Source organism: Nicotiana tabacum, chromosome 9 (assembly GCF_000715075.1).
Source record: "Nicotiana tabacum cultivar K326 chromosome 9, ASM71507v2, whole genome shotgun sequence".
In the NCBI taxonomy this organism is placed as follows: Eukaryota; Viridiplantae; Streptophyta; class Magnoliopsida; order Solanales; family Solanaceae; genus Nicotiana; species Nicotiana tabacum.
The window spans coordinates 10093973-10109535 of record NC_134088.1 but is presented as its reverse complement, the minus strand read 5'-3'; the positions used below and the strand labels follow the sequence as shown (position 1 = coordinate 10109535).

Here is a 15563-nt window from a genome sequence, read left to right as displayed (position 1 = left end):
ACTTCAGATTTTCGAGGACATGACACTTGATAGGAAGTTTGGAGGTCGAGTATTACGGTTGTAGGCTAGGAGGTAGTAGAGTCTTGCGTTACTTTGTACCTTTATGAGCCTAGTCCGATAGGGTTTTGTCTAAGATAGCTAGGGGCAATGTTGTGTCTTACTATTTTCTATTTTCGACGTAGGATCCATTTACTAGCCATCGTTTTGCTTCTTTTTTTTTCTGCATTTTATGTTCCTATTTTTCCTATGATCTCCGTGGTGAATCTAATATTCTTTCCTTTTGTCTTTTTATTATCTTGAGTCGAGGGTCTTTCGGAAACAACGTCTCTACCCCTTTGGGGTAAGGGTAAGGTCTACGTACATACTACCCTCCCCAGAGTCCACTTGTGGGATTTTACTGGATTGTTGTTGTTGTTGTATTATTTTTTCATGTTCATCTTGTACTTTGAATTTTCAATTCAAACAACCTCAAAACTCCACCAAATCATCCCAAAACTGAGATTTAAGTTCCTTGAGATGTACCCAATCTATTCTTATAACACACTCACTAAAAAGAAAGCAAAAAATTGACTTTTTTTTGTACAAATAGCTGTTGACTAATTTTGGTAATATTTAGCTAATATTAGTAATATTTTATCAATTTTTATAATAAACTACTTATAAATTGACATAGTTGATAGTGTGCTTAAAAAAAACTACAGTTGGTTAATTTTAGACAGAGTTCAAGTCTTGTCCGATGACCCCGAAAGTCAACCAGCAATTACTAGTTTACTACTAAGAGAACCAGCTGGCTGGACTTGAGCCTTGATTTCTTCCGTTTCAGGCCCGGTTGGTTTACTTTGCGTCATGACTAGTTGACAAATAAATGCTACTGCCTCCAATATGATATTAACCTTCTATAGCTACATAATTACTTTTTTTAGCTATTAAGAAGTGATCAATTTACTTTTGATACGCCTATTAAAAAAATATTAAATTCTATATAAAAATACTTAGTATTATTAAACTACCCTTAATTAAATATTTAATGCAAGATGTAAGAAAACTTTTTAGGAATATATACACAAGGGTAATTTTGTAAAAACAAATTGAATTCATTCTTGATTATATAAATGGACACTTAGTTTGTACCCAAATAAAAAAGTAAATTGGTCTCTTATTGTGGACCGGAGGGAGTATTATTTAGTTATTACACGATTGTATTCGCGCTACTGTATTCAAAATCCGCCTAAAATAGGGAAGTCCCGATGTGCCACTGTATTCGATGTATTCATGCTACTTATATTTTTCTTTTCCTAAAATAGAAAAAGTATTTTTTCCAACAAATCAAGTACTTTTCTTTTCATGATGTAGAAAAATATTTTCTTTCATTTCAACAGAAAAAGTACTTTCTTTTTATGATATAGAAAAAGTATTTTTTTTTTCATTTCAACAAACTAAATATTTTCTTTCTTGATGTAGAAAAAATTATTTTTTTCATTTTAGCAAAATTATGTAGAAAAATATTTTCTCTGTTCAACTAACTTATTATTCTCTTTCATGATGTAGAAAAATTATTTTCTTTCATTCAACAAAATGAGTAATTTCTTTTCATATTGTAAAAAGATACTTTCTTTTGCAACAAAATAAATTATTTTCTTTTTAATTATGGAGCTCAAATTTTAGCGTTATTTTTGTGTGAAAAAGTAAAATAACACATTAGTTCCTTTGGGTTGTGTGAATTTTGAAAAGAATAATTTAATTCTTGAAAAAAATAGAGTCCGGAGGAGGGGTAGGAATACATGAAACATGAAGATTTTAGGGAAGGTGAGTTGAGGAGAGCCGCATAAAAAATTATTTTCCTAAAATATTTTATACTCTCTAATCATATACTAGAAAATATTTTTCGAATTTTTTTTTTCACTCACCAACCAAATAAAAAAAATAGTAAAACTAGTCATTTTCCGGGAAAACATTTTCCGCGAAAACATTTTCCATGGAAAATTAAAAGCCGCCGGTAGACAGAAATCTTGACTCAAATTTTCGAACTTATATAATCTCGGGGTCACAAAGTAAACAAGCCATCAACCTTCAATTTAATGGCTAATTCTGTAACTCTTTTCTCCATTATTTTCTCATTTTTCCTCCTTCAGCAACTAGTTTGCACAAATAGCCAAAATGTTATTAAGGGAGGGTACTGGTTTAAGGACAGTGGATTAGAATTAAGCAACATAGATTCAACACTTTTCACTCATCTATTTTGTGCATTTGCTGATCTTAATCCTCAATCAAATCAGTTAATGATTTCGCCGGAAAATCAAGATTCATTCAGCCAGTTTACAAGTACAGTTCAAAGGAAAAATCCCTCAGTCAAGACTTTGTTGTCTATAGCAGGAGGAAGAGCCAATTCAACTGCCTATGGAATTATGGCTAGACAACCAAATTCAAGAAAAAGTTTTATTGATTCATCAATAAGATTGGCTAGACAATTAGGATTTCATGGCCTTGATCTTAATTGGGTATCTCCATTATCAGCTACAGACATGACAAACTTAGGTACAATTGACAAACATATATTTTCTCAATATATTTTGAATATTTTCTCAATATATTTTGAATATTTTCTCAATATTTTTGTGAAAAGTTTTGACGAACGTCGCATGAGATAACGTGTCTACACCTCTGGTCTTACATGAATTTCTTTTTTTGAAAAATAGCGATAATTAAACCTTCATCTGTCTGCTATGATACCGTATTGAATTATATAACAATCACATTTCATATTATAAATTGTTATATACATAATATATTTTTATTTGCTTAATTAACATGTCTCTCACTGCTATATATTCTTGATTTTTTTCATGGCCAAGTATTTTGAAATTATAATTGGTACTGATTATGAATTTGATGAGATCAATTTTAGGTTCTTGCTACTAGACACATTAAATGTAACTTTTTGCAATTATGGGTCTAAAATATGTAATAGTTTCGAAAATAATAGTAATTTTTCTCACGCTCACAATTATATATAATCTGAAAGAGGGAAAGATCCGTCGGATAGATCATTCGATTATATTAACAATTTCAAAAAAATTGATCGTACTATGGACATAATATGATGGCGGTTGGTCAAGCAGGCCCCATCGTCTCTTAAAATATTATATCGAATATAGCTTATATATATATATATATATATATATATATATATATATATATATATATATATATGGTCAAGCTGTACACTTACTTTTATTTAGTTAATTATGTCTCAATCAAACAGGTACTCTTTTAAAACAGTGGCGCACCGCTATCGACACGGAGGCGAGAAATTCCGGCAGGGCGGCACTGCTTCTTACAGCGGCGGTTTCCTACTCACCCCGAGGCCATGGATTCAACTACCCGGTTGAATCAGTGGCAAGAAACTTAGACTGGATTAACCTTATGGCCTATGATTTCTATGGACCAAATTGGTCACCATCACAAACCAATTCACATGCACAATTATTTGATCCTGTGAACCATGTTAGTGGAAGTGATGGAATTAATGCATGGATTCAAGCTGGTGTTCCAATACGAAAATTGGTACTTGGAATTCCATTTTATGGCTATGCGTGGCGATTAGTTAACGCGAATATTTACGGTCTCAGTGCGCCTGCTGCCGGAAAATCAAATGTTGGTGCGGTCAACGATGGGTCGATGACTTATAACCAAATTAAGGATTATATAGTGCAGAGTCGCGGCACGACCGTGTATAATGATACCATCGTTGGAGATTATTGTTACTCTGGAAATAATTGGATTAGCTATGATGATACACAAAGTGTTAGAGATAAGGTTAATTATGTTAAAGATAGAGGACTGCTTGGTTATTTTGCATGGCACGTTGCAGGGGATCAAAATTGGGTACTTTCTCGTACAGGTTAGTAGTTTATTTACTTTTTATTTTATTTTGGTTTTTATATTTTTGTATGGATAACACGTAATCGATCACGGATCGAACCGTAGAAATAGCCTCTTGCAGAAATGTAGGGTAAGGCTGCATACAATAGACTCTTATGATCCGACCCTTCTCCGGCCCCCGCGCATAGCTGGAGCTTAGCTAAGTTGTGAAATGTATTAGCTAAGTTGAACTTTAGTTTGTGCAATTTTATGTTGAAGGCACCTCAAGGTGCTTGTTGCCAAGCTGAGCCGGGCATGCATGGGGACGCTGGCATGCGGCTTGGGCATTGGGGGTATGCACGGCTTGGCCGTGCTATGTCACTGGTGTTTGTAAGGCGTGCCAGTATATATATATACACGGCGGACCTACCATGTGGGTAGGGGGTCATCAGTCTCAGTAATTTCAGAAAAAATATATTTATAGATGTGTATATATCTTAAATAATAGGTATATATTTTGAATGGTACCCTAAGATTCAAATCTTAGGCAGCTGCATTGGTCGATTTGGGGGCACACCTTGACTTTTAGTGTGCTTCCTAGATTCGATTCTGACTCTAGCATTTGTTCAAATTTTTATTCGACAGTGGTTCCTATCATGTTCAAATCTTAGGTCCGCCTCAACATGTTGTGACTTTTATTAATTATCCTTCACACACAATTGTGACTTTCTAGTGAGCAAATAAACTTTTACTTGTTTTTTTTTTCTTTTTCTATAGTAGATGATTTCCAAATTGTCTTCATGAATACATTTATCAATATTTATTAAAAATGTGAAGGATATTTTATTAATCCAATTAGGGAAAGTTGAGAAATGGGCAAGAAATAGCTGTGAAAAGGCTCTCAGAAACTTCTACTCAAGGATTGGAAGAGTTTGAAAATGAAGTGATCCTTACAGCAAAATTACAACACATAAATCTTGTAAAAGTTGTGGGTTTTTGCATTGAAAAAAAAGAGAAGATGTTGATCTACGAATATATGCCGAACAAAAGTTTAGATAGTTATATTTATAGTAAGTAATTAATTCCTTTTATATATATATATATATATATATATATATATATATATATATATATTGTGTGTGTGTGTGAATTATGTCATGATTGATCATTTAGAAGATAATTGCAGCTGAAGGTTAAATTGCACTAATATTAAATAATTGTTAAGTTGTTAGCGGATTTAAGTTCTACCCCCTATATTATCATTTTTAGCCCGCGCCAGAAACTATTTACATCCGATAGCTGAAAATATATATAATTTTTGTATATAACATACATAATGTATATATATATACAAAAAATATATAAATTTTATATATTTTTTCGGCTGTTATTTTTACAACGGCTATACAATGTCATTTTATTTTATTTTATATGACACTCTTTCTTTTATAGTTTGTTTTAAATGTTGACACATTCCTATATTCAAAATAATATAATTTTAATATATATATATATATATTCACAAAAATATTATGACATATTTATATTTTATATGACACTCTTTCTTTTATAGTTTGTTGACACATTCCTATATTCAAAATAATATAATTTTAATATATATATATATATATTCACAAAAATATTATGACATATTTATGACTATTAATTTTAAAAATCTTCTTTTTTTTTTTAAATTTTACGTACGTCAAGTCAAACTATGCCACATAAAATGAAGGAGGGGGAAAGTAGTATACATCAACTAATAGTGTCACTCATTTTTCACTTTACCAATAAGAAATCATTAATCTAATTTTTTTTTCCCATCAACTTGATTTTTCATATAGATCAAGTTAGAAGATTACTTCTAAATTGGGAAAAACGAGTTCAAGTAATTGAAGGAATTATTCAAGGGCTCCTATATCTCCAAGAATACTCAAGATTAACAATTATTCATAGGGATTTAAAAGCCAGCAATATTTTATTGGATATTGATATGAAACCAAAGATTTCTGACTTTGGAATGGCAAGAATATTTAAGAAGGATGAAGTTGAAGCAAATACCCTACGAGTAGTTGGAACAATGTAAGTTATAATATTAAGTTATATTTAATACTACAAAAAAATAAAAAATTAGCGATGAAGTTCATCGCTAATCTATTGCTAAATTGCTCGTTACTAATATAATTTTTTGAATAAACTGTCGTTAATCCATCATTAAATAGAATTAGCTACTGAGTTTTTCTGTCGCTAGTTCCTATTTTTTTAATACTTAATTTATTTTTCGTACAAGCAACCTGACTTAGTTTCAAGAAACAATTTCCCTTTTTTTTTTATGAAAAGTAACTATAAATATATTTTGGGTGATTTGATATTGTATAAATTTCTTAAACTTGTAGGTGCATATTAGTTAGACTTATTTATTCATATGTATCTCTTAGCAAAGTATTCTTACACTATTAAAAAACAAGAATTAACAACGGACAAATTTTATAGCTAAACAGATAAATTTATCGCTAATCCTATTTAGCGATGGATAAGTGATAGATTATCAAAAAATTATGTTAGTTATGAGCGATTTAGCAACATATAAGCGATGAAGTTCGTAGCTGATTCTAATTTTTTTTTTTAATTATGATTATATTCTTAATTACCACATTCATTTTCAATGAGTTGCAGGGGTTATATTCCACCTGAATATGTGGAACAAGGCATCTATTCAACAAAATCTGATGTTTTCAGTTTTGGAGTTCTTCTTCTTCAAATCATAAGTGGAAAGAAGAATACATGCCTACATGGTCCAGATGAAAACTTAAACCTTCTTGAATACGTAAGTTGTTATTATATATTACTTCAATACTCCTATATGTTTTTACAAGTATTTAATTAGGGTTTATCTTATATTAATACACTGATATTGTCAAAGAATTTTACACTATCAATATATTTTAACTAGTTTATAGCAAGTTGTCTATTTTATATTCTACTTTACTAATCCCAAGATAATCACATGTAGGCTGTAGCTATATTTTAGATGACCTTATAGTATAAAAAATCTTTTACCCTATCAATGTATACCAGATAAACCCCTATAATTAAGAGCTTAACTTTTATACAGATAATATAAGTGAACTTTTATACGATCACGTCATCTAAAAGAGAACAACAAGTAATCATCCATATTAATTAAGTGGGATTGTAACATTTAAAGTACGATAGGTAATCTATTAGAACAGATAAAAGTATACTGATACTATAAAAATACTTTACACTACCAGCGTATATATGTTAAATCATTTAATTAAACTTGTTTTGACTTTTTCTTTTATCATCCACGACTACTAAAGAAATATGAATTAGCGACGGACAAATTCTATAGCTACACAGAATATATGTTTTTACAAGTATTTAATTAGGGTTTAACTTATTTACACCGATAGTATAAAAGAATTTTATACTATCAGCATAATTTACCTAATTTTTCGCAAGTTATCTGTTTTATATTCTAGTTTACTGATCCTGTATTAATTACATATAGCTATATTTTAGATGAACTAATAAAGTAAAAAAAAAATTATACCCTATCAATGTATAACATAGAAAGACATTTAATTAAGAGCTTAACTTTCATATGCTGACAATATATAAAAATTTTATACGATCATGTCATGTAAAAGAGTTCAACAGGTAACCACATCCATATTAGTTAAGTATGATTTATAACTTGAAAAAATGCGACAGGTAATCTAGTAGAAGTGTAGAACAGATAAAATTATATTGATACTATAAAAATATTTTACGCTATCAGTGTATATATGTTAAATCTTGAGCAAAGAGTCTATCGTGAACAATCTCTGTATTCCACAAGGTAAGGACAAAGTCTGTGTATAAACTATCCTTCCCAGACCCCACTTGTAAAAATATATTGGATATGTTGTTGTTGTATTAAATTAAATTTATTTTAACTTTTTCTTTTATAATCCAGGCATATGAGATGTGGAGAGATGGTAACGGCATGGAGTTTATGGATCCATCACTTGATGATAAAACATCATCTTGTAAACTATTAAAATGCATGCAAATTTCCCTATTGTGTGCCCAAAAAAATCCATTGGATAGGCCTACAATGTTAGAAGTTTCTTATTTGTTAAAGGATGTGAATTTAGCTATGAATTCTCCCAAAAGGCCTGCATTTTCTACAAGGGAAGATGAAGAAGTTGGTAATTCAAATGGCTCAGTGCAGGAAATTGGAGAAGTTGACACTGCAACAATTACACAATTGGTTGCGCGATGATATATGTTACTTTTTGCAACTCAATTTTTTTACACTATTCTTATATTTTTAGTGAATTCAGTATTTTAATTTGATTGGTTTAGTTTTGTGAAAGCTCAGTCCAAATTCCATTTCTTCTATAGTATTACACGGAAAATTTTATTTTGTGTCTCATACAATTGACACTTGTTGTATGAGACATTTTTTTTGTATCACAGTTTATTGTGATGACCCGAAAGGTCATCTCGTGTTTTAGAACCCAATTCGGGATTCCGAGGCTTTCAAAAACTCATATTACTTCTTCTTGATTTGTGTGTGCAGTCTGGGCGCATTTTCGGAAAGCCTTTATGTGAAAACTTGAGAAAAATAATAATTTTTGCCTTTAAAAGTGATTTTAGTTGACTTCGGTCAACATTTTGAGTGAACGGACCCGGACCCGTATTTTGACGGTCCCGGAGAGTCCGTAATAAAATATGGGACTTGGGCGTATGCCCGAAATCGAATTTCGAGGTCCCTAGCCCGAGTAATGAATTTTTGTTAAAAATTATTAAACTGAAAATCTAAGGATTTAAAGAAATTGAATAATGTTTGATCATATTGGTATCGGACCTGTATTTTTGGTTCCGGAGCCCGGTACAGGTATAATATAATATTTAAGTCATGTCTGTAAAATTTGGTGAGAAACGGGACTGATTTGACGTGATTCGGACTTTCCGGTTGTGAAAATAGGAATTTCAAGTGTTCTTAAGGATTTCATATGTTTTGGTGTTAAATCCGTAGTTTTAGATGTTATTTTGGTGATTTGATCGCACGAGCAAGTTCATATAATGTTTTAAGACTTGTGTGCATGTTTGGTTTGGAGCCCCGAGGGCTCGGGTGAGTTTTGGATAGGCTACAGAGTAATTTGGACTTAGGAAAATTTGTTGGTATGACTGAAACTGTTGCAGGTCTCTGATCTCGCAATTGCGAGGTCGGGCATGCGAACCCTGCAGGTTCCGCTTTTGGGAGGCTTTTATCGCAATTGTGATTATAAGCTCGGCTAGGTAGTCTTCGCAATTGCGAAGACTTCTTCGCAATTGCGAAGACTTCTTCGCATTTGCAAAGTAACACTGGGTAGGGTGGTGATCGCAAATGCCATCATTTAGTCGCAGTTGCAGAGGTTCTTGTTCCCGATTGCGAACATACCTTCACAATTGCGAAGGCAGCACAGATGTGGAGAACTTTGTATTTGCGATGGTTCTTCGCAAAAGCTCAGGTCGCAAAAGCGATATCTGCAGCTCTGTAAAAGGGACTTAGATGGGAGTTTTGATTCATTTCCTAAATTTCAAAACCTAAACCTCAAGAGACGATTTTTCAAAGGCTAGTTCTTCCCCAAATCATAGGTAATTGATTCTTAGTTCTTTTTTTTCAATCTTTCACTTCTTATAACAAGATTTCAACCTAGAATCTAGGATTTTCAGGGTGGAATTGGGGATTTTTGTTGCGGTAGAACTTAGGAATTTCAAAATTAGGGGATTTAGACCTCAAATTGAGGTCGGATTCCAAAACCAATTGTATATCCGGGCTCCAGGATGAATGGGTAATCGGGTTTTGGTCCGAACTTCGAGTTTTGACCAAGCTGGCCCGGGGTCGGTTTTTTACTTTTTGGAAAAAATATTAGGAAATCTATAATTGTGTATTGGAATTGATTTCTTTAGCAATAATTGATGTTATTAAGTTAACTATGACTGGGTACGATTGGTTTAGAGGTGGAATCTAGAGGAAAAGCGGTGATTAAGGCTTGATTTTGGCCGCAAAATCGAGGTAAGTGTTGTGGCTAACCTTAACTTGAGGGATTAGATGTTGTTGCCTTATTTGCTATGTGTTTGGTTGTTGAGTACGACGTATAGGTGAGGTGACGAATACGTATACGTTGGTGTTGGGTCATAGCATACGAGTAAGTCTTATACTTGTGACCGTTGTATTCTTTATTCGTACGATTCATGCTTAACTGGTTATTCTTCATGTTAAAAAAATCTTATCATGTTTTCCTGGAATTGATATTGGTTGAGTATTGACTCAAGTTGAGATTTATATTGTGAAGTTAAATATTGAAACGAGGTTGGTTATTGACAATTCCTTTGCCGGGTTGATATTGTTCTGTTGTTTGCGTGAGGAAGAGTGATGATGCACGAAGGGTGATGTCATGCCATATTCTGTGAGTGATAATGCATGAAGAGTGATGTCGTGCCATATTCTGTGAGTGATAATGCACGAAGGGTGATGCCGTGCCATGTTATGAGAGAGTTAAAGCACGAAGGGTGATGTCGTGCCATGTTATGAGAGAGTTAATGCACGAAGGGTGTGATGCCGTGCCGTGTTCTATTGTTTCTTATGGTGAGAGAGAGTAAAAGCACGAAGGGTGATGCCGTGCACTTGTTTGCTATGTTATTACTTTCGTTGGTGCAAAGCATGATATTTACTGTATTTCTTTACTGTACTATTTTTTCAGGATTTGATATTCCCCTCAGCATATTTTCCCCTTCCCGTTATCATCTACTAAATTTCCGTTGGTTGTTATTTTCTCGTATATGATTTAACTGCACATGTTCATATTATTGTCATGTCCTAGCCTCGTCACTACTTTGTCGAGGTTAGGCTCGGCACCTACCAATACATGGGGTTGGTTGTACTGATACTGCACTCAGCACTTTCCGTGCAGATTTCGATACTGGACCGCATTGATCAAAGTTGAGTTGCTGCCTTCAATCCACAGAAGACCCAAGGTAGATCTGGCGGCGTTCGCAGATCCTGGAGTCCTCTTCCATTTATCCTAATTTCCCTATTTTCTTTTATTTCGAGAACATATGTATTTTCTTTAAACCTGCATTTGTAGTGACTCTTAGAAGTTCGTGGATTGTGACACCAGATCTTGGGTGGTCGTGTATTAGTGTTCAGATTGTTATAATTTTTTCGCACTTCCTTACCTTGTTTTGGTTTAAATTATTGTTATTTACTGCTTTAGATAACGGTTAGCATATTAGATCTTTATCTGTTGGTTGGCGTAATACTATAAAAGTTACGCGCCATCACGATCCCGACGGTGGGAGAACCGGGTCGTGACATTTGTGGACCCAGAAGTGTGTTGATACCCAATTTTTCTCTGTATATTTTTATATGCAAAATACTTTCAAAATAGCAGATATATGCATATATAAGTATGTCCCAAGGTTTTACTATTTTTTTCTTAATTTTTATAGATTTTAAAATCTATTTATTGCCCTATTTTATCAAGAAAACCCCAATAATTATTCCCAAAATTATTATTTTTGGTGATTCACTTATTGTATTCTCATATTTATATTACAATATAGCCGGCATAATTTTTGCATATTTTTACAAATTTGTTTAGTATTTTTAAAGCTAAATTGTGTATAATTGCGGTATTAGCCTATTTTAAGATTTAATTATTTTCATAATTATAAAATTGACTCCAGTATTTGTAATTTGATAATTACGTATTATTAATCATTTTAATACCTTTAATTTATTTTCAGAAATTATTTTACTATTTTTTATAAAATAAATAAGGGAAAAATAGTTATTAAATGTTAGTCCCGTTTATTTCAATTTTAGCCTTATTTGAACCTCCAATTGAACCTAACTTTAAACCCAATTACCCTGACCCAATCCCTGTTTGAACCAACCTAAACACAACCCTGTTAAAACCGCCCCACCTGCTCAATTAATCCAGGCCGTTGATCAAAATGATCAACAACCACCAAATACCCTTTGCTTTTTTAATCCCGACCTACCCCCTAACCCTAACCATTTCACAACCTCAGCCGCCTCTGAAACCCTGCACTCTCTCAAACTCTCTCGAGTCTTCTCATAACCCTAGCCGCCTCTCACCGCTTCCACCCTGAAAGCCACCGGAATCCATGGCTTCCAGGGCTATGGGAGTCTTATACCTACCTCCTGTTGCTCTTACACACCTGATCTCTGAAGATTCAAGGCCTGGCCTCGAAGGTTTGCACCCATACCTCTGCCGATTCAAGGTTCCAGAGTCATCGCCGGCCTTGCTCCGGCGTACCATGGTGTTTTGAGCCTGGTTCTGACCTCTTCGACTCAGATCGGTGACCTTTTCAAAGCCTTTCTCATTTCTAGGGTTCTTCTGAAACCTTAAACCTTCTAGGTTTTCTCCGTTCTCTTTAGATCCGTTGTGTATTTCTGCTCTCTTTGAGTTTTCAAACGATCTCCCTAACTTTTCTTTCTAAAATTACTTTTCAAAGTCTTTCTTTTACGATTTAGGGTTTTCTGAAAATGCTTAAGTGTTTCTCTGACTTTCTTTTCCTTTTCTTTTGTATGTATTTGCCTCTACTATGTTCTATGTTTTCCTTCTACCATGTATGTTGTTCTGCTGTGCTTTCTATGTTCCGTTCTTGTATGTTCTTCTAATGTGCTTTCTATACTATATTCTTGTATGCTTTTCTACTATGTTCTGGTATGTTTCGCCTACTGTATTCTTCTACTGTATTCTTAAGCGTTCTTACTATTTTTCTTCTATTGAACTTTGTTTAATTTTCTTTTAAAAGGATCTTCTTAAGCATGCTTTCTTCTACTATTCTTATCAATCTTTTCTCATCATATTTCGAATTAGTTTCTTTACTCTGTTTGCCTTGAACCCTTCTACTGTATTTACATGCTATTCATGAGTTCTGTTGCTGGAAGAAGCATGTTAGAAGTTTCAGTTCTTTTCTGAAACCTCTAAACATGTTTCGATTCGACTACTTGCCTCCTCATCTCTGTATTTGATTCAGGGTGGAAACCCTAGAATTTGGGGGTTCTGCCGAGGTTTGTTTGAATTAGGGTTTTATTTTAGAACCCTTAACTCTTTCAGACTGACTTTGAGTCTCTGAACCCAGAGGGTGTGCCAGCATCTCCCATTGCTGGTATGCCCTTCAACCCGCTTTTCTGTTGCCTCTTGCAACTTCCTATTCCCCTATACCCTTATGTGTAATGATGTGAGTTGCTTCCCTTGTCCCTTTTCCATTTTCAGAATCCTACTTCTGTACTTGCACTCTCTCTTAGTCCCTAAGTTCTGCCCCCCTCTTGTGAGCCTTGCCTTGGGACCTGGAGCTCCCTCTAAACTTGGACACCTGAGGGTTGGCCCTTCCACACTGCATTATGGCTTAATCCGTGATGCATTTGGGTGTCAGCACTGCCCGGAGTTCATATGAGACTCTTAGGGAACTCTGACACACCCCAAATAAGAGAAAGACTTTGAAATATGATCTCTTGGAGTTGATTTACTTCATACTTCAGACAGGAAGTCTGAATCAGGCTCTCCTTGGTTGTACTTTTTAATTTCTGATGTATTTTTTCCTTTACTTTACTTTTTTCTGGGTTGTAATAATTTTGTAATAAAACTCTCAGGAATGGTCAGTGAAGAGAGAGGGTAACTTTGTATGCAAAAGGGGTAGATAACCTGCCTATAGGAGTTTATGAATTTCTGCATTCTCATATAGATACCATGTCTATAGGAATCTTGCATTTGCATCTAGATAACCTTCCTATAGGAGTTTATGAATTTCTGCATAGACACCATGTTTATAGGAATCTTGCATTCTCATATAGGTACCATGTCTATAGGAATCTTTCATTCTAATATAGATACCATGCCTATAGTTCATTTCTGAACTTCTGCATAAGCGTATAGATATCCTGCCTATAGGAATTTTTGAATTTCTGCACATCATGTAGATATCCTGCCTATAGGTTCTTTATGAATCTTGCATCAGGCAAACATGTTCGTAGGTCTTAAATAATCAACTGCAATTAGATATCATGTTCATAGGCTTTAAACGAAATTCAGCATCTAGATGTCATGCCTATAAGATTTCTGCATTTTTACTACGTTTATAAGAGTGTCCAAAATTGACAACACATAGAAAGCATGCCTATAGGAGCCTTAATCGAATATGAATCGTTTCACTCGCTTATAAGTCTAAAACCAGTAACAATGACGAATGCTCTTTTATTAAAACTCGTCTTTCTTTAATAACAGACGATTTTCTTAGTATGTATTCATGTTTGTTTCATTGTTTTTGGAATCAGTAGATATCATGCCTATAGGGGTCTTCGTCTAACACTTAGGCAAACCATAGGGTGAAAGTTTATAAACTGAATCAGACCTTTATCAGCTATAACCAACAGGCAGGCCTGATTCGAGCTTCTTATCTGAACTATGTAATAAATCAATCTGCCTCCACCGTTTAAGTTTTAATTAGACCCTAAACAGTTCATGCAAGTCATGCTACATTATGTGCTTTTTTTTATTTAAAGGAGGTCTATTTGAGCCCTTTTATTTGTTTATATGCTTCCCCAAGCTTGTTATATGTGTTTTGTTTGTCGCCTTAGTATTTTATCTTTTGAAATCACAAATAAGCCCAATACCTCCTCCCTTTAGGATTAGTAGTCTCAAGTACCTCGGGGGCTAATAGGATCAGGGCGGGTAATAGCATGCAATAAGTAAACAAGACTATTCCGCACTTTAATACCTTAACAGGATGGGAAAGGGTAGATATAGATATGATGACCACGCGATAACATCACGTGTAGCCCCTCACTGAGGAGTGATTACCGGATGTTGTGTGGGGTGATCCATATTATTAATAAACCTAGGATTCCCCTTCCCTTTGTTTTCTTTGTTTCTTTTAAATCTTTTAAAACTATTTTCTTTAAGAAAATCAACTCCTTTTAGTTCGTTTTTCTTACTTTTGTTTATTTGTAACCATTACATGAAAATCCCCTCTTATTTGAAGCCTTTATATGCCTATGTGTTATTTTCACTTAAGTCACAATAATAGTTTGGTCGGGAACCACACTAGTGGATCCTGAGAGGTGCCTAACACATTCCCCTTGGGATAATTTCAAGCCCTTACCCAATCTCTGGTTACTCAAAACAAACCCCTCCTAGTATCGTAATGCACTTTAATCATTAGGTGGCAGCTCTTCAATTCAAAACCCATTTCCCGAATGGGAACGAGTTGTCTCCCAAATGTCATAAACCCAATTTCGCGAGAAAAAAGGGGGCGCGGCAGTGTGGCGACTCCGCTGGGGATGACTTTTAGGCTTTTACCATTTCAAGCTATTACTGTGACTTTACATTTCTTATGTGCTTTATTTGTTTAATACTTTTATGCATTTAATTCCTTTTTCTACAGCAAAAACTAACTTGTCCCTTGTTTCTTTCCCATGTTTCTTTCACTCTTTTCCTTTACTGCACTCCTTTATTCCTGTTTTAAATCATTATTATAAACGTGCAAATACATGACAACTTATTTTAATTATTGCATAAGCATGTTTTCAATATCATATTCCACTCGTGCCAAACAAATACCATAGCAACGCTTATAATGAGTGGTTGCACTCTTCTGATATTATCACCCTT

The 15563-nt window shown here is 33.9% G+C and overlaps 1 protein-coding gene across 2 annotated transcripts; it reads left to right on the top strand.

The window, feature by feature from the left end:
* Window positions 1–2061: 2061 nt before the first annotated feature.
* LOC107814956 (class V chitinase-like) lies at window positions 2062–8265 on the top strand. Of its 2 annotated transcripts, XM_075221435.1 has the most exons (6): window positions 2062–2535; window positions 3263–3901; window positions 4721–4931; window positions 5706–5943; window positions 6538–6688; window positions 7844–8265. In XM_075221435.1, the coding sequence occupies exons 2-6, from the start codon at window positions 3737–3739 to the stop codon at window positions 8150–8152; spliced, it is 1074 nt and encodes a 357-aa protein (XP_075077536.1). In that variant the 5' UTR covers window positions 2062–2535; window positions 3263–3736; the 3' UTR covers window positions 8153–8265. The 2 variants fall into 2 exon arrangements, with proteins under 2 accessions (XP_075077536.1, XP_075077535.1); XM_075221434.1 differs by lacking the exons at window positions 4721–4931; window positions 5706–5943; window positions 6538–6688; window positions 7844–8265 and having other exon boundaries at window positions 2069–2535; window positions 3263–3943.
* Window positions 8266–15563: the final 7298 nt, after the last annotated feature.